General features: G+C 32.5%; 2 protein-coding genes across 2 annotated transcripts in view; both read left to right on the top strand.

The window, feature by feature from the left end:
* Positions 1-50: 50 nt before the first annotated feature.
* LOC132749263 (uncharacterized) lies at positions 51-23,446 on the top strand. The gene is made up of 21 exons (XM_060738987.1): positions 51-170; positions 983-1,105; positions 1,635-1,757; positions 2,367-2,498; positions 4,350-4,472; positions 6,563-6,676; positions 9,642-9,767; positions 10,262-11,138; positions 11,733-11,844; positions 12,291-12,444; positions 12,655-15,864; positions 16,288-17,277; positions 17,666-17,763; positions 18,038-18,099; positions 18,636-18,784; positions 19,240-19,342; positions 19,509-19,540; positions 19,840-19,948; positions 21,122-21,156; positions 21,861-21,937; positions 23,163-23,446. Exons 1-21 carry the CDS (start codon positions 89-91, stop codon positions 23,169-23,171), a joined length of 6,840 nt encoding a protein of 2,279 aa, XP_060594970.1. The 5' UTR covers positions 51-88; the 3' UTR covers positions 23,172-23,446.
* A 2,216-nt stretch (positions 23,447-25,662) lies between these two features.
* The window catches only part of LOC132749262 (clavesin-2-like), a 40,572-nt gene continuing 39,949 nt past the window's right edge, over positions 25,663-26,285 (top strand). Inside the window, exon 1 of the mRNA XM_060738985.1 lies at positions 25,663-25,848. The gene's annotated coding sequence lies outside the window, so the exon portion shown is untranslated. The remainder of the gene's footprint in view (positions 25,849-26,285) is intronic.

The following is a 26,285-nucleotide window of genomic DNA, read 5'->3' as shown; positions in this document are numbered from 1 at the left end:
TGCTATGTGTTAATTACTGATATATTGCTTCAATATATTTATCATAGACCTGGACGAATGTAATGAAGACAATGGTGGATGCAGCCACATGTGCACAAACATTGTCGGATCTTTCTACTGTAGTTGTAAAGAAGGATACAAACTGAACACAGACGGACGATCATGCGAAGGTACGTTCTGCAGCAACCAAACAAACAAAGAGATTGTTCATAAATGGAAGAACTCTCAAATAAATATATCATTAAAATATTGTTTTGAACTAAACATTGGGAAAAGGTAGCTAATTGTTAACAACTTTTAGCCAGGTTCATCTTCATAGGATAGTGGTAAACAAAAAAGATTATTGAAATAAATAGATAAAACGTACGAAATTTTTGTTTAATCAAACGAGCTGATATAGCTAGCGCTTATAGTAACATCATTATAAAATTGAATATGGTGGCATAATTTTGCCATCAGTTAACTTAATGAATATTGCGTTAACTATATGATTAACTTGTTAGTTTTTGGGTTAACACGATAAATAACGATATTTAACATCTAAACACTAAAACGTGACCAGAATTGCCAACACTTACCAGTTAAATAATAGATATTTATCTGTTTATCTATAAAACTTTTTTGTTTGTAAACTTAAGTATCAGCTAATTATCTCTTTAACTTGATAACTTTTAGTTAATAGATAATACGGAATGTTCCAGATATATTCCTAGAGTTATCTAGATAAATTTTCAGTTAACTAACTGAAATATGCCACCATACTAGGACATATTTCAATCTACAAAGATATACACATGGAGATGTGTGATGTTAAAATACTTTTAAAAAATACATCTCAGGTTTATAAGACTGAACGTTACCGATCTTTAAATCTTCACAATACATAAAAACGTCTCATAAGGCACAAATTACAAACATGAGATTACACTTAGATTGCATTTCTATAAATAACCGATAATTATATGTGATTTTGATGTTTTAGATGTGGATGAATGCAGTCTCGGAACAGCAGCTTGTTCTCAGAAATGTACAAACACTGAAGGTTCCTTTAAATGTTCCTGCACCACTGGATATATGTTGGGTGTTAACAGACGTTCATGTGAAGGTATATTGATTATTAAGCCAAACAAAAACTCCCAATTACATAACAATTTGATCTTGACGACAACGGTGACGAAATAAGATGGAAATAGATTTTTAAATTTTGGATTTGTTTAATTAACAACTTTGATATCTAAAAACAACCAACAAAAACAATTTGGTGTTTATTATTATCAGTAGAAAGTTGATATTTAATAGTTCACTTCGTTAAATTATTTTCATTGTTTCTAAAATAGAGGAAATAATACCTAATACCTAATAACACGGCTATATTGAAAATGCTGCAGGCTCAGTTTGATTGAGCTTATTCATGGACGATACTGTCAAGTTCAAACTACTGTCCGGGCCTTCTAGCACCGGCTTAAGCAGAATTCAACATTTAAACAAGAAATGGTAAAATTATTAATTAAGAAACAACCGCAGATGCGTTCACGAGTTTAAAGTAAGATTATGTTCTATTTATTTTGTTTTTATTTAGATAGCATTATCATAATTACATCGGTAACATTTAAGTTATCCATATATTTGTCTAGATGTCGACGAGTGTGTAGATGGAACAGCCAATTGTGAGGGTTACTGCAACAACACCCCTGGATCTTACACGTGTTCCTGTGCCTCAGGTTATATTCCTGATATTGATGGTTCTTCGTGCAAAGGTCATTGCTATCTTCTTTATATCCTTTTTTATTAATCCAAGTTTACAGATATAAATATTTTAGGATACATGTATAATGGACACTTACTTATATTTGTCAACAAGACATGTTTAAAAAAAAAGAGCTCCCGGCCGAAGAAAAACTGGTTAACTTGCATATGTCATTTCTAAGTGTTAGATGAATAGAAAGTTTAACATGCTTGCATAACGATGACTTTTGTAGCTAAGAAAGAAACATGTGAACAGAAATTGAATTATGAGCATAGTGACATTGATGTCTCTTTAAAGTAGTATAACTTCTATTATACAGTATGTATTCAGGTGTCCCAATTTCTCGTCTTTACCTGTGACTTTAATAAATTTAACCATGTAATATAGACAGTATTATTTAAAAAATAACATAATGTATATTGCTTATAGAAATAAACGGATATTGTATGCTATGAAATCAATAAACGATTTAGAAAACGTTTTATCTTTAGCTGAATGCTTAAGTACCTGAAGTACTCAACCCGACCGCAGATGTTTCATTTTGTTCAATATTAAGATATACTTAATCAGCCGAGTTATTGCTTTAAAATTTGTTGTTGTTTTTATATATATTATATAGATGTTGATGAGTGTGCCAGTGGAAACGGTGGGTGTGATCAAATATGTATCAATGAACCAGGTTTTCATAGGTGTGAATGTCGAAAAGGTTACAGAATTGCAAATCGAGGCACAAATGTTGATTTGTGCAAAGGTGAGCGGTTGCATTGATTTACAAAATAGAATATAGTTTGCCGTTGATCCCGCAAGGGATCTAGCGCTCTTAGATAACATGTATGACTTGAATAAATTAAATTGAAATAAGAGTAAAATCATTAAAAATATATATATCTTACGAGTTTGAGAAAAAATTAACAAGGCGCTGCCATTTTGAAATCCTTCTGAAGTGTATATAGATATTAGGGCGATTTTGAGCGTCTACATTATACAGACTATAGCTAGAAGACGCACCAGTCCTCTGTGCCAAATAATACTCCAGGTAGAAGAATGATGTACAAAATAAGAAAAATAAACATACTTATCATTGATAAGAACTATAGTATGGATGATATATAAAAAGTTTCTTTAACGCGGAAAGAGGGCTGCAGCGCTCTTAGATTACATGTTTTACAGTATAAAATCAAATGAAATCAAATCAAAAGTTAATAGAAAATTTAAAAAATATATATCTATCTTCCATTGTGTCAAACCCCTGCTGGGGACCTAGACTTTGCGCGTTACTAGTTAGACTGATAAAAACAGGTATAAAATCAGGATAAAAGTTTTTTTATCAGATAAAATCATGACAGCTGTGTCATGGGTGAGACATGTGTTCAATCTGGCCATTACAGCCTTACTGAAAATGGGACCAGACATGGTAAGAAGGTTTGGGGGTAAAGCATCCCGACGGAAAATTGTCCTAGGGATATATGAATATTTGTAATAATCAGTAGTTGTTTGGATTTGTGGGTTTTAAGAGTTGGTCTTGTTACTTGTTTAAGATAAACTGGCAGGAGAACGGCAACCTTATTTTGTAGGATGTTGTGAAACATGACCAGACCCTGGTCTGTATCTTTGTTCTTGGCTTCTCCACTTTAAGGAGTTGAGTATAGCGGAAATACTTGATGTGCTGGTGATATCTACAGTGTTAGGGGGACAGACGCAGGAAATGTACTACATGTATATACACCTAACGAGTTGTGACAAAACTCCTTAGTAAGTGGGCGCCGCTATTTTGTGCGCCGCCATTTTTAATCTACGTTGTCAGACTTTACCAAAATTATAAACGTGTATTTAAAGCGGTTATGACCCTACTATTTTAAGATATACCGCATGCTTAGTGTTCAACCCTTTTACTGTTTGACGCTACGCATTCCCCTTTTGACCTCTCTGGCGGTCCAAGTTGGATACCCTATGATGAACTGTTCTTAAAGCCCTAAGGGGCTGAATGGTCTTAATGTTCTTCTTCTGCCTTGCTTCGTCGGGCCCTTGTAGATGATTTTCTTGTTGATCTGTCTTATTTTAAGACACTAAGTAATTTCGTTCTGGCCATTGGGTTTCTTTTGTATGTATCTACATGATCATTTCTGTCTTTTACATATTTCACCTTTTGTAACCATAACAACTGTTAGAATATCACTTGGTGCGGATTGATTTTATTTACACTGTCCCGTTTGAAGGAACATGGTGGAGCTAAGAGTGAGGTTGGTGCACCATTAACTGGTTTAAACTCCCCAGCAGTACTTATGCTGTTGGCCGTTCCAAGGCGGCCCTCCTCTGTTTCCTCAGATGTATGTCTTTGTTGTTTCATACTATTATGGTAATACTTTGTTTCACTCTTTTTTGTTCTTTTTGTTGTCTTTGATTTCCTTGTCTGTGCTCTGCCTTGTGCCCTTTCCTAATTTTTGTTTGGGGTCCACCTGGTTTTCTTGTCGCTGATCGTTCTTGCTGGGTGTGGGAGGTTGCAATCATTAAACGTTGCCTTTCCTTGCTGGTCTCATATAAGTTGTTTCCCATGTAGTTTATAAAACATGAAGAAATTGCAGTTTAGTCCTTCTATCTATAGATATTGATGAATGTATGGCAACTAATTCATTGTGCTCTCAAACTTGTGACAACACAGATGGCTCCTACAAGTGTAGTTGTAATACTGGATTCTTTCTAGACAGAGATGGTATTTCTTGTGTAGGTAAGTATGCAACACAAAATAATGTAATATTTCCGAATGCAAATGAACTAGATATATAAGGCGTGGGTTCGATCCCCGGGAGATGCTTTGGTAGTTTAGCGCGGAGGAAGGTAGTCTAGTACTGGTGTAACTCTCCAGGAATGATGGCTAGGAAACTACCCGCCTATATGACTGAAATACTGTTGGGAAAAGGCGTAAAATGAAACAAACAAACAAACAATATAATAAAATAATAATATAGATAATATATACAACCTCATTTCATTGTAAAGGGTATTCTTTTTTGTAACAACAATAAAAAAAGTTTGCGCTAGCCTATAAAACTACATTCCTGTGTGATGGTAATATTTATTTAGAAATGTCTTAATAATTGATGAAAATCGCATCATCATTTACAACATTTTTATGCTCCCGCCATGTAATGGCCGGGGCATATAGTGTTACCCTGTTCCGTCCTAAGGCTTCCGTCATTCCGTCCTTCCGTCATTCTGTCATTCCGTCATCATCAGTTTCCGTTCATTATCTTAGTAACGGTTGCACACATTCAACTCAAATTTGACATATGGATATGTCATGAGGAAATACAGGTCAAGTTCGAATTTGGTCATGGTCCGATGATTTTTGGCAGAGTTATGCCCCTTTTACTTTAAAATAATATGAAATTTTCAGTTTCCGTTCATTATCTCCCCAACGATACAACACATTCAACTCAAATTTGACATATGGATATGTCATGAGGAAATACAAGTCAAGTTTGAATTTGGTCATGGTTCGATGATTTTTGGCAGGGTTATGCCCCTTTTACTTTGAAAATAATATGAAATTTTCAGTTTCCGTTCATTATTTCCCCAAAGGTACAACACATTCAACTCAAATTTGACATATGGATATGTCTTGAGAAAATACAGGTCAAGTTCAAATTTGGTCATGGTTCGATGATTTTTGGCAGAGTTATGCCCCTTTCACTTTGAAAATAATATGAAATTTTCAGTTTCCGTTCATTATCTCCCCAACGGTACAACACATTCAATTCAAAATTGACATATGGAAACATCAAAGAAATGCGCAGGTAAAGTTCAAATTTGGTCGTGGTTCAATGATTTTTTGCAGAGTAATGCCCCTTTCACTTTGAAAATAATATGAAATTTACAATTTTCTGTTCATTATCTACCCAACAGTGTTACATATTCAACTCAAATTTGACATATGGATATGTCAAAGGAATTGGCAGGTCAAGTTGGAATTTGTTCATGGTTCGATGATTTTTTTGGCAGAGTTATGTCCCTTTCACTTTGAAAATAATATAGATACATCTTAGGAATAAGCAGTTTAAGTTTGAATTTGGTCGTGGTTCAATGATTTTGGACAAACTTATCTTTCTTGAATGTTGGAAAAATTTTGAACTTTCATTTTCAGCACTCATACTTTTGTGGAAAGTTTGAATTTGGTCGTAGTTCAATGATTTTGGACAAACTTATATCTTTCTTGAATGTTGGAAAAATTTTGAACTTTCAGTTTCAGCACTCGTACTTTTGTGGAAATGTATGTAGCCATTATTTTGGCTACAAATATGAAATATGCTATTTTCAAAAGGTTAAGACTGAATAATTTCAGTGCTTTGAACATTGTATGAAAATGGTTTGTGTTAACATTGAAAAGTTTTAAGGGCTTTGAACTGCAAATGAAAAAAATAATTTGTGCAAACAAATTTGGAACTAAATATTATAACATCTGAAATTTTGGCTGCATGCGGGGACATCCGTGGCATGATGACACATTTCTAGTTATTTATTTATTTATTTTTATTATTCTTTTTTTTTTACTTTCTTTTTTGCTTTTTGTTTATTTTGTTGTTGTTGTTGTTGTTGTTAATTATCATTATAATAATATTAACATCATTATAATTCGTTTTGTTTTTGTTAGTTTATTTGGTTGTTTTGTTGTTGTTTTTTGATTCATAAAACTTTGTTCAAGTTACATACATGCTCAATTATATCAAATTGATGTTTCCATTGTAAATTGTCAGTATTTTCCTACATATTGGCTATGCTGTCGTCCAAAAGAAAAAAATAATCAAAAATGAATTCCAGATGTTGATGACTGTGAAGATGTTGTTTGCATGAACAAAGGTACATGTGTTGATGGGTTGAACAAATACACATGTATGTGTGAAACAGGTTTCAGCGGCAAGCATTGCGAATTAGGTAAGTCGACATTTATAAAAACAATGGTTTATATCTGCGTATTTATATATTGATGAAGCAGCTCAATGTGCCCTCCAGGTAGTCCAGTGTGCCTGAATGTTGTGTTTCTATCTTTTATTTTCCAGTTCGTAGTACAAACAAGTATACCTTCTATAAATCTCAAGTTGTATTCATTGTCACAATAAACCATAATTACAAAAGAAAAAACATTTAGAAAGAAATGAAAAAATTGTTTGTTTTAAGATTATGAAAGTAGCAAGGTAATCTAGAGCATAATATATACTTTTGAAGATGAAAAAAAATGTTCATTTATCAAAAAACGGAACATTTCTAATTAGAACGTGACCAAATAAGAATGAAATAAAATCCGATTAGTAACGTGTGTATTATGTTGTTAATGTGTTCCACTTGTTGCAAAATTTGACATCTATCTAATTTCCAGAATGAAAACATTTGCATCGACTCTCGAAATTTACTAAACATTGACTAGCAAAGAATAAAGAATAAAAAAATCCTCCATATAACATGTCTGTTTATGTTCAATATACTTATCTCGTAGACATTGATGACGTCATTCACGAAATCAATTATGATGTCACTTCAGAAGTAAGGGACAATTGAATTCTAAAAACAGATGTTGTTTTCTTTTTCTTTTTTTTTCTTTCTCTTTTTTGTAATTTCGAGCTACTTGTTACAAAATGAAGATTGTCGTATTATATCAACTTATAAAAATCCTGAAAGTCTTTAACGAGAATCAGCTATCGATAAAAGTCCGTGATAATAAGCGGAGCTTTTTTTGATACCAAAAATAATTATCAGGCAAATGTTACCAACTAGTTATCCCCCGACGAAAAGGCGGCAGGGGATATAGGATATTGTGTAGTGCACAAGAATGATAACTCTACCCTGCATAATTTTTGAGTTATTGCCCTTTGTTATTTTTCAAAATTCATTTTTGTCCAGAGCATAACTCAAAAAGCCTTTGAGATATCAACATGAAACTTCATAGGTGCATAGATCTCACTCAGGAGGTGTGCAATGCACAGGAATGATAACTGTACCTTTTATATTTTTTGAGTTGTTGCCCAATGTTATTTTTCATACTTAATTTTTCACCTGAGTGAAACATAACTCAAAAGTGTTTGAGATGTCAACATAAAATGTCATAGGTGGATAGATCTTATTGAGGAGGAATGATAACTCTTCCCTTTATAATTTTTGAGTTATTGCCCTTGTTCTTTTTCATACTATTTTGTCCGGAGCTTATCTCAAAAAATATTTGAGGTATCAACTTAAAACTTCATAGGTGGATAGATTTTACTGAGGAGGGGTGCAGCACACAAGAATGATATCTTACCCTGCATTATTTTTCAGTTATTGCCCTTTGTTATTTTCAGCCATCAGTATTCACATAGGTTTCAAATCTGTAATCACTTCAGCGATTAGTTATAATTACCAAAAGACCAAAAGAATTATTCAGCTCTACTACATATACATTCTTCCAATGAGCATGCCAATTCGGCGGGGGATGGCCATGTTGACATGGCTCTTGTTACTTTAGCAGTAGCATAAAAACCCTCCATGTTTTCGAAAACAAAAGCTAAATGTTGTTAAAAATATGTTCTTATGTTGAAAATTGTACAGATACTCTCCTTCACAGACGTGAATGATTTGTTGTTGTATCATTTTGTCTTGCTCGCTATGTAGTATACTGTACATGCTAAAGACGTGTAATTCATAATTATATGCATATTCATAGTAAAAGCATTTCACATTCATATGCATGACGATATGTTCATTTTTGTTCAACCGCAGTCTCTTTTCTGTGCTGATCCGCATAACAAACGAAACGGTCACACGTACCTTCTATTTTTTTACATCACTACAAATTTCCGATTTATAACTGTTTTAGTGTGTCATAGTGAGCGTTAATGATTAATATTACTATGAAATGTGTCTTAACGTTTATATGAAAGTGTATGTTTTGGTACAGATATATATATAACTGGTTAAGATAACATTTATATCAGATCAGTAACGAAATGCACGGTATCAATCATTGCCCTTGAACGTGAACATCATTTCTGCTAAATAACTAGATAACAATTTGACCCACAGCCTTCAATAACTATACCCATAGCATTCTTACAGCATAAGATGATCCCCCACATTGATTAGAAAAACCTTATTGTTTTGGGCACAAGTGCATGAGCGAACCTAGCTTATTGAAAAAAACTGTTTCCGTTTAATAACTTAAGCACGGGCAAAAATATAATACTTTGTTAGTTTATAGAGAGAGCTTAATGTAAAATGTAACCGTGTCTTTCTAACATAAGATAAAATTGAATTTAAAAGAAATATTAAAATGAATAGATAAAAAAAATTATCATAGTTATTGATATGCACTAGGAGTATTGACAGCTTAACTTCTTTGATTAAGACACTAACTTAAAAGAGATACACAAATTGCACAGAATAAAAGTGAAATTAGTTCAGTTGTTATATTAACTTAAAGCATGTTAAAAGCAGAGATAAAGTTATATACATGTATTACAAAGACACCAAAATGGGTGCATATGATAATTAAATGTCAAACATGTTATTTATTATATAGTTTTGTATAATTGCGCACTAGAAATGAATATCATTGTTAAAAATGATGTAAAACTACTACTTGTTTTCTTTATTTATAAACACATACAATTACATAAACAGTTTCTCTGTAACTTTCATAATGGTCATTTATTTTTAGTACACATCAAATGTAAAGAAGGGGAGGGGCATATCTGCTATTTTGAAATTTCCTGTTAAAATTGCGTTTTTCTTTTAACCAGTCGCGCGACCCAGCGCGAAGAAAATTTCTGTATGGCAAACATGTTTTAATTCATTCTCTGAAAGAAGAAGTGTTCATTGAACCTTGTTGATTTTGTTTATCATAACTTATTATAAGTTTATATACTTTCAGACATAGACGAGTGCGAAGTTTTAAATGGTGGATGTCAAGATTTGTGTACAAATACAGAGGGCTCATTTAACTGCAATTGTTCAGGAAATCGTCAATTACAAGACGATGGTATTACATGTGCTGGGGGTAAGCAGATACAACCATTGATAATGCTTTGGATACTGAAAGAATCATTACTTAGAATGTAGATAATTTTCCATATAATTAAAAATATACTATACTGATCCTTGAGTAAAATTTTTTAGAACACTGAAATTTATTGAGCACTGAATAGAAAAGTCGAGACTAAACTTTTCATTGCTAAAAACTGAAAATGCTGATTGTTTAGTATTAACTTAATGGGAAAACAAACTCATTTAATTTGAAGGTAGGACTATTTTGAATGTTTTAAATTAATATAACGTTAAAAACTAATGAAATGTACAAAAGTGATGATGATCACATATCCTAAAACATACATGGAAGAATGTACTATGTAACAATACTTGACTTTAACCAATAAATTAAACATTCCTCTGGAATCTGTTTATGTCATGACTAACTATAATGCCGTATTCTATATGAACGTATGATACTTAAACTTTAAAACTCAGGTCATAACGTTAAATGTTTTATCACAGGGGTCGTAGAAAAAGAAAATGTGTTTGAACGACTCAAAATACCTCGACAGCTCCTACCGAAACCATGTTTTACTACTACGCTTGCCAAATGCATAGATGGAAATGACATCACTGTCTACCTTAGCTCTACCTCGGAATGGTACAAACTGACTGCAGATAAGAGCGTTATGTTTACACTCGGTGTCGTCTATGTTAACGTAAACAGTTTGTCTGTTCCGATATCACTGACGGGAATTGAGGTGACTGTACAAAATAACGAGTTTGCATTAAACTATCGAGTTCTGCACGAATTGATTCAAGGAACAATAACAGAAAGCGGAAAAGCAGATGCATGTGAATCATTAGACTTGATAGAAAGTGATTTATTTGATTTTATAAACATGGATTCCTTTATGAAAACATTATTATTCTCCATCAAACCAGCAATTCCTTCTTGGTTGAGATTCGAAAGATCAGGAACTGAAGTTTTGTCTATTGAAGATACAAATAGTATTCTGGTTTATGGTAGAGACATGGATGACGTTTTGTGGTGTGAGGGTGCACCAGTTATATCAGATCATTTATACACAGTATTTAAGTTTAGCACAGGGTTTAATGTCAGTGTTTTAGGCAACGAAGTAGAAATGCCTGTTGCTAGTGCGAGACGATTTTGCCTGATTGTCGACCTATGTCAAAATAACGGCGGGACAGTATTTTTAATGATACCAGAAGGATCCCGAGATATGTTGCTAAACATCGATTTGTTTAAATCTCTAAAGAATAATCAGAATTTATATATTCAACCAAAAGGAATCGGAATTTCACATTCCAATGGTATCAATGCAAGCTACCACACTTTATATGGACAACTTTGGAATGGAAATAACATGTTCACACCGTATGTTTGATATCATTTCTATACTTCACCTATGTATTATTTTACATTTATCCACGCTGTACTTATAGAATACACATGAAATCATATGTTATTACATTTTACTAACTTGAATCACTAGTAAGACTCTATTACCATTATTTGTCTCAGAATAAAAGCATACCATTGGTATTTTAATGTACATTCATGTTTTTCGCCTAAATTTAGTAATGGTAGTGGACTATGTCCGTAAAGCCTTCTAAAGCGATGTATTGACAATGGTTTAGCCAATGTGTAATGGATTTTCCTTACACTTTGCAATTATACTCACCGATAAAAAACAACCTCCTTCGCAAATAGATAATTAATTGGTCAAGATCACATAAAAAGGCTTACTTAAGTTCAAAAATGTTTTCTACATCTTAAATGCCCAGTCGACAGCTATTCATTGTTATTTTCATATATTCTCATATGCCATTTCTATATTGTTACAATTTTAAAATCTTTGATCAATACTCCATTTGCTACACACTTATCATCTACATTTATTTGTTGTTTGCTTCTGTAACGTATGTTTTGTTGGTATTGTTTTAATTATCCAAAAATATTATCTTGAAGATCCCAACCTACTGTGAATGTCTGGATAGGTGGTAGTGTGAGAAAGCATGACAAATATTTTTCTGTTCACGGAAACGCTGAAATTTTCATCGGTGTTCCAAACGTTGAAACAGTGAGTTTAACTTTATTTTATTTTTCATTTATTGTTGAGTTCATTACACCGTACATTTGTATGGATTGGTAAAATAATACCTTCATCTACAATTTGTTATAATAATAATAGTAATTTGTTTTAAACGGCAAACAAAACTGATTTGTAAATTATTTACCGGATCATTTTTTCATTATCAAATCCTTAAAGAAAGATTTCTTTTCAATGAAATAATATATTAATACCATCATATAAGCTTACATATTGATATTTTAAATGTATAACTTAAATGCATTATCATGATCAAATATCCTTTAAAGCAATCATATGACTGAGAAAATACTAATATTGCGAATATGCATTTACTTATGAATTCAGGTATACATCTAAATACAATTACCTCAAAACACCATATTTTGTTGAAATAACATTATGTTGCTCATACAATTTATATTTGAAACATTCAGATGCTGACATCACTGTTTGTCGAAGAATGGACAGGATTTGTCGATATCCAACTTTCTCTGTCACCAACATTGCGATTTAATCTTTTTGGAAAAGAGCGAACGGTGAATTTTCCGTTGCTCTCATCTAAAGTAGATGCATATATTTCTATCGGAGGTAACTTTTTCAAGAAATTCACACAGTATTATCATTCTTATTGTGTTTATATATTTTCCTTTTGTTTTAAAATCTTTAAATTATCAAACAATGTGACAAAATAGCGTAGTATCTATTTTACGTAACATGGTGTCTGTTCCTCTTTCAAACAAATTCAGTGAAGTATGTTCTTCTATATAGTGTTGAATATAATACGTATCTATTTCAAAGGTTCAAATCGCCAATGGTGCGGTGATGATTCCAACCCAGAAGGACTGTTTCTCTCAGTAATGCTTGAATTAAATCCATTTAAGGGAATACCTTTTTTGGAAGACTTCTTATTGTCATCAATTAATCAGGTACATATGTTCGTGAGCACTGATCCGAAATTTAATAAAGTAAACGGAATGCAGTTCAATATTACAAACGATATACTCGAACTTATAAGTTTTCTTGATGTAACCACGAATATACTTGACGAAGCGATAAATAGTACTGAAGTATCACTTTCAAACACATTGAAAGAAAATGTTGCAGAAATTAAAGATGCTTTAAGTGTTATCAAGGCTACTATTGGTGTATATCTTAATGGTTTCTTTTCCGGAAATGTCAAAGAGTTGATGAAACATATTGAAGACATTTGGCGAAACATAGAACGTATCAGATCAATATTTAACGTACTACTGGATGAAACTGAATTCGTCATCAATGGAGCAAATAATGGGTTCATAGGATTGCTAGGAATTCAAATCAATGTCATTAGAGATAATATCAATAATATAACTACAAGATTAACTGAAACAATAGCATATACTGTAGGAAACTATACAGGCTTTGGATTAAAATTCACTGCAGAGTGGACATTTTTGGGGTTAAAGTTTTTGGGATTAGACTTGGAAATGATATATTCAGAGTGGGATCTGTATAGATGTAGCCGATTTCAAAAAGTGAATGAATTACTGAATGGAGAAAACGCTATACGGATACTTGGAAGGTTTTCTGAAGATAAAAGATTAGGTTTCTTTCTGAACTATGTTAAAGGATTTAATATAAGCATAGCATTCTCAACAACATCTTCTAATGTCATCTTGCAACTGCAGGCGCGCATACAAATGCTAGGAATGATGGTTACAGCAGATCTATCAATAAGCAAGAAAGGTATATATTTTTATTTAGAAGGAAACATCTGGGACATATTCTTAGCTCAAATAGATGTTTCAGCGGAGGTTGGAAAAGATTGGGATGAACTGATGTTTCATCTTCGTGGACGATTCATTGCAAAAGAAACGAAAGAAAGAAAACGCCGAGAATATATCTCTGAAACTGTATTAGTGCAACACCACAAAGTGAATTTTAAAAGAATACGTCGACAATTACAAACAGAAAGATCCTCCTTTCAAGATAGTTATTTAGGTGGCTTAAAAAATGTAATTCTGCTGATTTCTAATGAGGCCCAAAATAGGTTGACTCAAGTTCAAAACGCGATAACATCAGCACAAAAAGGTGTCACTACGGCACAAGACTGGTTACAAAGAAAGCAAAATGACGTCAGGACTGCCAATGTTTTTTTCAACCAGGCCGTAGAAAAGCTTGAAGAAGTCAAACAAAAACTTGAAGATGCAAAAGGTCCTATGCATGAAGCAATAAAAAAAATAGAAAAGGCACAACGAAACGTCGATAATCTGTGTAGAATAAGGACGTGCAATATGATTTGCATACCTGGCATTAAATGTAAAGTTTGCTTCAATTTTTTATTTCCTTATCCATGCTGTGAATTCACAAGTTGTATGCTCAGTTTTCCAGATCTATTTTGCGTGGTGGCAAATATAGCTTGTTCGGTAATTCGAGCTGCAGCTTATCTTGTACTTGAAGCTGCAAAAATATTTGTAAGGGTTGCAATGCTTGCATACGACGTAGCTTCAGCAGCTGTTTCAGTAGCACAGTTCGTTGTAGATAAATCTCGCGCTGTTTTAGTTGTAGCAGATGGAATTTTAGAATTAGCTAAAATTGGCTTAGAGGTAGCAAAAAACATTATGGAGGCAGCAAAAATGGCTTTAGAAGCAGTCAAAATTGTAATCGGCGCCGCGGCTGAAGTTCTTCAGTTTGTCATAGAGTATGGCTTGAAAAATATTATAGATGTAAGAAACTGTGGATTTGATATTACAATGTCAACAAAAGATCTTCCTGTGTTTGAAGTTTCATGTGAAGTGAATGCTTTTAAGCTAGGCTGGACTGAAATTAAATTAAAAATAAATTTTAAAAACATATTGCAGAGTATTTGGCAGGCAGCACGGGCAACAATTCAAGCTATAATTGATACTTTTGGCGGAATATTTTCTGGTCGTAAACGTAGAGATATAGAGTTCGATGCCTCATCAAGAATGCATGTGTTGCTTCGTAAAATTCGGGAAGCAGACGATATTGACAATACTTTACTGAATGAAACGATTGATTTGAGTAAAAATATTAGTGGTTTTCGCGGATCAGAGAAAAGCGATTCTGAGAATAGAGTAGAATTATATAGGGAAAAATGTATAACAATAACATTGATACAGGACTTTATGCAAGACGCTTTTAAATATTTGCAAAAGGTTGTAAATGAATCAAAAGCCTATATTGGAGTAATTGACAACGTAAATAGGCAGCTTCAACAGTTTAGCAGTATAAATGTAACATCTTCAAATTTGACGAGTGCCAGCGCCGGGATAAGTAGAGAACATGCTGCTATGGATTATAATATGACAGAGAATGACATTGACAAAGCGATTAATGATGCAAAATCGGCAGCATCTGAAGATCCATTGTTTATTGAAATTCAGTCGGCGGTCAGTGTTTCACGTAAAATTGTTGACGATGAAATAGAATCTGTTGAAACGATTGATTTTCAATCTGCTTGGTTCACTTTGATGAAAAATATCACAAAGCATTATTTCAATGAGTCAGAATGTGAAGACTTCCAAGATTGTATATTTCACGCTATTTCCAACTTGTATGTCATTTATGAATCAGAGAATGTTCCAAACATATCCAACATAAAACAGTACATTCTTGACCTTGAAAATTTACTGATTGAAACATTTCAGAACGAATCTTCCACTATAGTGGAGACAGCATCGGCGTTTGATTCTGTTCTCTATCACATTAACAGACTTGTCAGCATGAATTTATTTTGTTCAGAGGCTCCGAAATTTGTTAAACAGCTTGACAACAAGACGGTTATATACGGCAGCGATGTTACATTCTTCTGCAATGCTACAGGTGATCCAAAACCTGAGTTTTATTGGCTAAGAAATGAAACAATTATCCGAGAAGAACGTTCCAATGTGCTGATCGTTTTAAACGTTACAGAAATTGATTCTTACGACAAGTACAATTGTATTGCTGGGAATATAGTTACTAATATCACCTCTTCTGATGCTTATATAAGTGTTGTACTACAAGGTAAATACATGTTGCGTTATGTTTACAAATAACTAATTCAAAACTTTGTAAAAAAAAGTGGAAAATTGTTAATCCAAACATTCCCAATACACTATTATCTTTAGACAATACATGTACAATGTATTTCAAGTCACCATGGCAGTTTGTAATGTGGTTGATATTGACTAGCGTTTAAGCACACACACACACTTTGCGCTCGTAATAAAAGTCCCTACTTTATCAATTTCAAAGCTTTTCAAATCATTAAGCTTTTGGTAGATAAATATTGAGAAAATAAATTCGAGTTTTATGACATGAAAACTATAAATTAAACATGTGTCGGTACATTATGGAAATTATAACAATGAGTAGATAATATAGCAAAGATAAGATATATTTCAATTTTTAATACATTCTTTTCATTTCTTATCACATGTAAAACAGATATCGATGAGTGCAATACAGAAACGAGCGTCTTTGTGTGCGATCATATCTGTAATAACCAAGTAGGTTCATACGCTTGTTCTTGTAAAGATGGATATACACTACAAGAAGATATGAGAACATGTGTCGATTTTAACGAATGTCTGGACAACAACGGCGGTTGCCATAGCATATGCAACAACATTGTTGGCTCATTCATTTGTACCTGTAATGAAGGATATAGTTTACAAGATGACAACAAAACATGTGTCGATATTGATGAATGCCTTGTCAACAACGGTGATTGTGATCACACATGTAGCGACCTAGATGGTTCGTTCACATGCTCTTGCAACAGCAGATATAGCTTGCAAGAAGATATGAAAACATGCATCGATATAAACGAATGCCTGAATGCAAATGGTGGTTGTGATCACACATGTAGCGATCTGGATGGTTCATTCACATGCTCTTGCAACGGCGGATATAGCTTGCAAGAAGATATGAGAACATGCATCGATATTAACGAATGCTTGAATGCAAATGGTGGTTGTGATCACACATGTAGCAATCTGGATGGTTTATTCACATGTTCTTGCAACAGTGGATACAGTTTGCAAGACGATAGGAGAACATGTGTCGATATTGACGAATGCTTATCTTATAACGGTGGTTGCAGTCACATTTGCAACAACACAAACGGCTCGTACAGTTGTCTATGCAGAGATGGATATTTCCTACATGCAAACAGAAAATCATGCGTAGACATCGATGAATGTCTTTATAACAATGGCGGTTGCAACCAAAAATGCGAAAATCAAGACGGATCTTTCAAATGCATGTGTAATGAAGGGTACCAACTCGACATGGGTTCTTTTTCTTGTCTTGATAGAAACGAATGTGAAGAGAATAATGGTCAATGTGAAGAAATATGTATCAACTTTGATGGAACGTACATTTGTAATTGCCAACAGAAACGACTTCTGAATGAAGACGGCTTAACTTGTAAAGGTATGAACGAATTTTTTTAAGAAATATTTAACATTTCAAATCAAATGAAATATTATATTTGTTGATTGACTTTTTGATGTATCACAATATATCAAATTAGAAATGTATTGTATCACAAGAGGTAATTGTGTACTATTGTATATAGTGCAGATTATTTCATTTATGAAAAAAAGTCAATAATGCTAACAAAATAATATGCTTTTTTTGTTATGGAATAGATGAATCCGATTTTATTTACTTGAAGCAACAAGGCTTTTCATTTTATGATGCAATTTATGGACGCAAAATTAATTTTCCTATTGAACCTTAAAATATTTGAAAATTAAAAAAGTAGTTGAAAACTTGCTGAAACAGCATTTATTTAATTGTATGTATCGTTCCTTTACAGATGTTTCTGGTACAGTGGTATCATCAACTATACATCTATCTATAGACAGTGAAACAGCTTTAAGAAACTACACCTTGTTTACAGAAATCATGAATGCAGTAATTATTTATCATCGCTTTCTTTAATATTTTTTAAAAATGTTTCATATATATTTAATTAACATAATATTATGTATTTTGCTTGATTTTAAGTGAAATAGACATTAGAGGCTAGAAAAATATACCAAAGATATGTATTGTGTATGTGTTTTTTTAAATCTTTTGATATATATCACAATAGTAGTATGAAACTCTGATATACTTGTCAATAAATCTTTTGTTTTATTTGAATACTGTTCTATGCAATTGCTTAATGTTATATATCTTGCTGCAGTTGCAGAGTTACTTCAGAGAAACGTTAAAAAATTTAGTTTTCGTTTTTGTCCACACTATAAGGTAAGTAAAATATATTACGATAAGGGAACTTTGAGTTACAAATATATAATAAAATAAATAAATAAATATTTAAATAAATAAATAAAAGAAAAGAGAGAAAAAACGAACATAAAGTAATGGGTGTGATAGTAACCTATATATAACTTTTAAATGAACAGATGTACCGTTTTGTATAATGCAGCCAGATTATATTCTAATAAGACTGCAACCATAACATTTTTATACAGTAGATGACAGGTACTATACTGAATGTTCTTGTTGATAATAAAGTATTTGTTAAAACAATACATTTAGCTTTGGCCGAATAAAAAAGAATGGCAGGAAACATAACTAATATATGTCATAAGTTGCTTAACTTAAACACGACTGTTTAGTCACTAAATCATTTATTTTTCTAACGAAAATACGCTTCAACTTGAACTTACTTACCTTTAATAGATAACGTTATCAATGTTCAACTTTATCTTTATTGTTGAAATCGAAAGAAGTAAATTATGTTCTGATTAGATGAACGTATTAATCATTTGTACTTACAGAGCCGGAAGTATTATTGTAGATTACACTGTCGTTATTGATGACAAGGAAAATCAGACTAATGTAGCTGATACAGTTGTTCAGACGATTATGGATTTAGAGGAAGGTGGAATCCTGGTCATTGATGGCAAACCTGTTCCTGTGAAACCAAGTAGTTTCTATGACATTATCTTATCCTTAAATTATAGCAATTTAAGCAAAATATTGAAATTAATCCATTCTATTCGTCTAACGTTTGACCATCGATCCGGTCCGTGTCAAAATTGAAATTTAACTTTTGACAAACGGAAACTGTTTATGTCAAAGGAAGCGTTTTTATTATATCATCTATAACTAATTTATTACAATCAAATCATGTGTCTGTCAAACTACATACATTTTATTTACTTCATCAAATCTTCAAACTTTTAATCTACAATCATGCCAAATACAAAACAAGAACCATCTTTAATCATTTATTGTTTTATTTGTTCAACTTTGACTTTCCAAACCAATCCCTTTCTAAACATATACTATATACATGATCGTACATTTCGCAATCCAATTAAATCATACTTACTTCATATATCATCTATTTATATATCTATCACACATTATTTTTTTCAGTATTTCCAGCAAGTGCTGGTCCATGTGAACTACGGGAACTTCTAGCAGGACAGTGTGATAATAACACAGTTTGTCAAGTTGTAAGCAACAAACCAGTTTGTCGGTATGAGCACAGATTGTAATTATTAAAATAAAAGTGTGTCAAGTTTCATATCAAATCTGGCTTAAATTATAATGACTTGTTGTATCATTTCTGTTCACTTTATGTTATGTTTTACACTAAAAACATAAAAATATTTTATTTAATTTTTCATTTTTTATATTTTTAGGGAAGCAAAAAACAACATAGAAAACGTCGACGGTAATACCGTTTTAAATTTTCTTTATATACATTTTGTTATTCATTTTGCATTTTGCTTGTGGAATGACATGAATTAAGAAATTTGTGAATAAAATTGTGAATAAAATGTCGACCTTATCTAACTACAAAATATTAGCTATTGTGTTTCTTTCAATATTCACTTATCTTTGAGTTCAGATAGTTTTTTTTTCTTGAGTTTTGATCAGAAAATGTTCAGGAGGATATTTTATCTTTCGAAGAATTATACAGATGGTTTCTATTGATCAATATCATACAATACTTCGTGATTTTTATTGCAGAGGAGAATTATCTTACCATTGTTGGGCTGGTATTTGGAGTTGTTGTTTTCTTAGTGACAGTGATATTGTTGATAGTTTGTGTGTTAAGGAAAAGAAACTATAAAAAATGGTAAGTAAATTCAATGGGACCAGGCGTCAGTTAAACTATATTTGTGTTAGTCTTCGTGAGTACTACGCCCGTAAACTTTTTCTTTACAAAACATTGTCTCTTATACAACTTGACCAATGGAAATACTTGCAAAATAAGTTATTTCCATGCAACCCTTATACATATATCATATTATTTATTCTTATATACAGTACTGCGATTGTCATAGCACTTGTCCACCTTCAGCCTGCTGTCCACAATCGATTCTAACAATGTATTCCAAGATCAGCCGGCACATTCGTGCCGATAAGTCATGGTCTGGACCGTTCGCTATGTAGTCAGTATACATGTATATAATATAGAATTTTCATAAATAACAATGAATGGGTGTGTCCAGATTGAAAGCTGGGCAAGTTATCGTAAGATATTTAGCGTGGTGTGTGTTAAAGGTAGTCATTGTCATGTTAAAAAATCACTAGACCAAATTCATTGGTAAATATTGTCTTTATGCTCATCAAACGATGATGACACTTCACATGTCATCATTTTTGCATAGATATTAACATTAAAGAAATTCCTTAAAACGTTTACATGTCATATTATCTTTCCTAACTTAATGAATTCCGCTCGTGAAGCTCAATATACAAGGGCCAAGGTTATAAAAATATAATCAAAGCTCAACCACAGATCTCGGGTATTTTGATTGGTCAGAATGTATGTACACTGACCAATGAAAATCCTGAGATTTTAGAGAGAACTCAGAAAAAAGTTTTATAACCTTAAGGTTGTATCAGTAATCCAGTGGTCGCTAGCTTGAACATCGGGCGAGGTTGGCAATTGATCTAAATATTTGTCAACTATTTCTAAACGCTGAATCAGAAATCATATGAAATTAGCAGTCCGCCACTTTAGGAGGAAGTCGTAACTACTGATAAGTTATCCAGGAATGCCGGTACGGGGGGTCGAGGTATGACCGAAAATGTACTAAAATTTGTGTAAACACACACACACACACACACACACACACACACACACACACACACACACACACACAAACAAAATCAAACAGAACTAAATTGTCGTATATTTTGTATATTTTTATCGTTTCTATAGTGGAAAATGTACACTCGCATTTTATTTAATACATTCTGACATTAGGTTATAAAAGCATTTCAAATTTGAATACAATTGCAGGACACCAAACAGAAGAAAATCCTCTCGTAAATCGGGTTAGTGAGACAATATTTATACATTTTATTATCACATCAATAATAGTAATGGTATTGTCCATCAAAATTTCGTATACGATTGCATAATGTCTTAAAGAGAACCGTTGAAAGATACTGTAATAAAATATAAAAAAACACCACATAATAAGAAGGTACATGTATTCTAAAACCAGGCGTAGTTAAACGATTTCAAAGTAAATAAAAGAAAATATATCACAACTTGGTGATGGTAAGGAATCGAACCAGAGACCTTCAGATTCGTAGTCCGACATCTATACCAATACACCAAACCTCACTAATGAGTGAAGTTAGCAAATATATCGATATATTCGATAGCTACTGGTCAGTGTTTATTCAAATGACCTTGACGAAAGTTAATGAAGTGTCAGGTCAATATTGTTGGATAATAACCGTTTGCATATCTAGCCTACCCACAATTTTGAAAGCTTTCTGCCAACATTAATTTGATTCAAACGTACTTTCACTATTGCTTACGTTACGACAGGTTGCATTTAGGTTATTTATTTTTCAATTTCAAAACTATACCTTGCAAGACTTGTAAGTACTCAAATCTAATAAAGTTAATAACGTAATATCAATATTGTACGATGAAAATACACTGCGGCAAATAAATAATTTGTATGTAATTAAATTATAATAACTCAATAAATGAAAGATTTATGTTGGCTTTATTTCTTGGATAGAAGAAAATGTTGCACTGCCTTACCTAGGCCGGAGGAATCTGCCAAAAAGGGCCACAGACACTGGCTCTGTACAAATGGTATGTATGCATTCATTACAGTCTTACTTACAATTGATATAACCACTAAACATTGTATTCATCAAAATAATATTGATAATAAAATTAAGATTTCATGCGTTATCTTGATTGAAAACGTATTTTGACACACTTTTAATTGATTAAGTGTATAAAGCTACATCTTCGTTACATGAACAATCATTTTTTAAATTTTTTTTTATTTACTTTTAATTTGAATTTGAAAAACAATAACTCCAAAACTCTGTATGAAAGAAATGTGTTGGTGTATTTCCTTTTGAGCGAATAAAGTATGCATGAAATTATATCTGAGCAGTTATAATCCTTTACAGAATAGCATTATAACAATTTGTTCCTGAACATTTTATTTTGTTTACATACATTTTTTATGTTAAACAAAAGAGTCAAACTATGTCTCTCCTCTTTCGAGAATTAATGGATATGGAAAAAAACACAATTCTATCATGTATAAATTTTATTTAAAAAAATGCTATTTGATATAGCTTTAAGTTAACAAGAGACAGACAAAAACATTTACTTCGAAATTTGGTAGGCATGACTTTGCCTAACAAGTGTGCACCTTAGCAAATATACAAAGGTAAGCTAGATGTAATGGACTTATAACTCATGCAAATTAATAGTAATAGATATTTAGATAGCGTAATGTGTTCTTGTACAGACAAAAGTTGTAAATGACGGGAATTTTTGTTTTGTTTTTCTGTTAAAGGCAAGTGGTGGTCGTGTTGACCCATAGATGTCTTTTACAGTTAGTTGAAATCTACACCGATTACGCACGTATGTACTTTTATTGCTATCAAAACGAGACTAGATGTTGTATTTATCTAATATGTTTGTCATTTTTTATTACGTAATAGGTTTGTCGAAATAGCAACATTTCTTCATCATTCCCTGTCCTTTTTTAAATGTCATTATTATTATTATTACGCTTTTTTATTTTTTTTGGTATGGGTCGGTTGTGTTTTACGTCGCACAATAAGTTCTAAGGGTATAAATGGCGACTTTCTAGCTTCCTTGTTGTTAACAGCCCCCTTAGTAAAACCTTCGAAGTTCTGCAAGCTAGCTAAATAGATTCTTTACACGACAGAAACTCAAGTCCCTGACTGTAGCAAAAACAATACTAGTATTGTATTTCGCAATTTAAGCGTTTTAAATTTTCACTGGCTTTTTAGACCAACTTTAACTATTTCATAAACCTTGTTTTTTACAGATGGATTAAAGTGTTGGCCACCTCAATGGCAGGGACAGATTACTCAATTTGGAAGTTTTTTAAGAAGTGTACATAGAAGGATTATAAATTTACGCAAAAACAGTTGTTGCTTTTTTCATCTCGTTTTGATAATTATTCTCTATTCTCGAGTGTTGCTTTTTATACCATACAAATATTTTTTTCCAGAAATGACATTTCTAGGATACAGTTTTAATTTTTATATTTTTATCTTTATATTCGTTGGCTTTGTTAACGCATCTGTTTATAATAACAATACATATTACGCCATTTACGGCGTAGGGCTGTCTTGTTCGGTACAGAGAGCACATGTTCGAGCAATTAAAACATGCGATCGAAGAGAGAGCAGGAAAACCAGCAACATCTTATAACGTCAGCATCGTCGTAGGTTTTTTTTTTTAAATATATTTCATATAATGTTTATCCATAAATAATGCAATCATTCCATTTAAATCTGAAATCCTTTGTTAATACTGATTTTCTTTTTGAAATCATGGACTTTTTTCATCATAAAGTTATTTTTTTATATTACATAAATAAAATCTTTGCTTCTCCGTATTGACTCAGAGGACAAGTCTGTCTTCCAAGTTCCATGTAAAACATGTTTCGAACTCCCTAGTTCCTGTATATACAACCATCATAGATCATTATGCAGCTATATATGTTTTATTTATTATTTCAATTGACATTGAAAGGTTATATCCAAGATATTTAGTTCAGATGAATTCAAGATAAACGAATGTTCTTATAAAAAAATTGCTTATACAATATTTTAAATTATTAAACGAACATTTACTTTTAAAGGGGAGCGGTGGCCTAGTAGTTAAGCTGTCTGTCTCTCAAGATCATGGATTTGAGCCCTACCTGGGTCATGACCATTTTTCTTTATATGCCACCACCAGTACTGGTTGGTTCCAGGAAGTGGACTCGGAAAGTTATTAGTATAAGTTGCAAGAACTTGTTTCGCAATCGAGCTTAAATGAATATGTTTAAACCAAACCAAACTTATATTGCTAGAGGGGCAAATTCATCTTAGAGCTTTTGTATCGTATTTTTGTAGCTGTTTATACTTACTGTGAGTTTCTTCTTTTCGAAATAAATGATCTATAAAACAATGTTGTTTTTCTTATACCTCATTTAGGTATGTGCTCTCCAGCCAATGAGTTTTAAATTATGATTATTCGTCTGTAAGAAGTAAGTCCTAGTAATGTTTTTTTTTATTTTCATATACAGACTTCATAACCTATGTTCCCGCCCATTGTTTTCACATTTAGGGCACTTACGTCGCTTTTCATTGAATGACACTTAAAAAGTTCACCATTTCATGTTTAAAATATTGAAAACTGCTAAAGTTGGTGCTGGGGTCATTGGCGGTAACTTGCATTTACCAGTTTACAAGTACCGTACATAACAGGCTCAAACGAACCAAGCCTGTAACATCTTCAATTTTGTGTTTTTCGGCGTTCTCTTTTTTTTTCTTGTTAGTATTCATATTAAAATCTGAAAGAAGGGTGATCGTTCGGAAGCAAAATTGCATGACAAATGCAGACTAGGTTTGATTTGAGTCTGTACATGAAGAATAATGATAAAATATAACACCCCTCCGACCCCTAGCACCGGCTTGAACGGTACTCAATTTTCACTTAAAAGTGTAAGAATCAATGATCTCGAAGGACTAGCAAATAAATATGAAGTGAAGTACAGGGCATCTTTCCCTGCTTCCACACGGCACCTGACACCTGCTGTTGTAAAGTATAAAAATTTGGAAGGAGAGTGATTCCTCGGAAGCATTAATCACAACCAAATTACATGAAAATTGCAAGTCTCGGTTTGAGCCTGTACATGAGGTATAATTAAAATATGCAACATCCCTCGCGCTAGGTAAAAGGAAAATACATCGGTACGGAGTGAAGTCACATTAGGGATAACCCCTTTTTTATTGTGATCTATGACACTGCCAGCTTAAGTATAACATAATTAGGTGAACTATCTCCAGTTTTGGTGTGTAATATAATAACAAGACAGTCAATGCTAACAAGGTCAAACTTCTGTCACATAATCAAAGTGAGAAAAAATATGCAACAAGACTTTAACCAAGGAGCCTTAGAATACTGTTCTGTAACTCTACCAGCAGAGCCACCCAGTAGCTTACAAATTAATCCTCTACTACTGGACAGTTCTATCTCATGATATTCACAATAAAAGTTTCTTTCCAATGTTAAATGATTTAAATTAATATGCATAGTATAAAAGAGCGTTGATAATGCAGGAATGAGCTATTATGAAGATTATATTCCAATAAATGATGACATAGTTATGAGTTGTGGATATGATATAAAATTTTGTATGTTCATAAAGGGTAATTTAATTTGATTGGCTTTGGAATGTGACTATTACCATCGTGAAGATTTGTACGAACTTTCAGTGGTTGCCTTCAATAGTTCTGAAGACTGGTGTTGCATACAAAACAAAATATTTTGTAAGTTCACACAGGGCCACAATTTTGTTTAAATCAATGCTAGAGTTACAGGTCTTGGATTATGACTATTATTTTCGCATATGAGTGTATCTTTACAAGCAAATATATTTAGAGTTAAGATATGACATACAAAAAGTTGCAGTAAAACTTGTGCCACAATGTTATGCAAACACAGACCCTGATGCACAGGTGAGTAGGATAGTCCCATTATTATTTGAATAGTCCATCTTAAAAAAGGTAAATTACATTTAAAGACTCTACACGGGACAATTACTTTGTTTCAATCCAATTTCCTGAGGAATCAGTTTTGTTTCAAACACAAATCTATGTAGTGCCTGAGCTGTGCATTGAATCAAATGGAAAACAACAAGAGCTGTCACAGGAGACAGCGAAGCTCGACTAATTAAATACTGGATGCAGTAAGGAAGACAAAACTATGAAAGAAAAATTAATTATGATATAAATATATTTCTTTTCTTCTAATGACAAAAAGTTATTGCTGTTAACATAAATTCCAGGTTCAAGGGGGGGGGGGGATTATGGAAATAGTCACACTAGAGTTATGGACCTTTTAACACAACATGTGTGTAATGATAAGAAATATATATTTGAAGTTTGAAGCAGAT

The sequence above is a fragment of the Ruditapes philippinarum genome, unplaced genomic scaffold (genome assembly GCF_026571515.1).
Source record: "Ruditapes philippinarum isolate M1 unplaced genomic scaffold, ASM2657151v2 ctg4697_1_1_1_1, whole genome shotgun sequence".
Classification (NCBI taxonomy): domain Eukaryota; kingdom Metazoa; phylum Mollusca; class Bivalvia; order Venerida; family Veneridae; genus Ruditapes; species Ruditapes philippinarum.
Note: the sequence above shows the minus strand (reverse complement) of the source record. Positions and strands in the feature narration are given on the sequence as shown.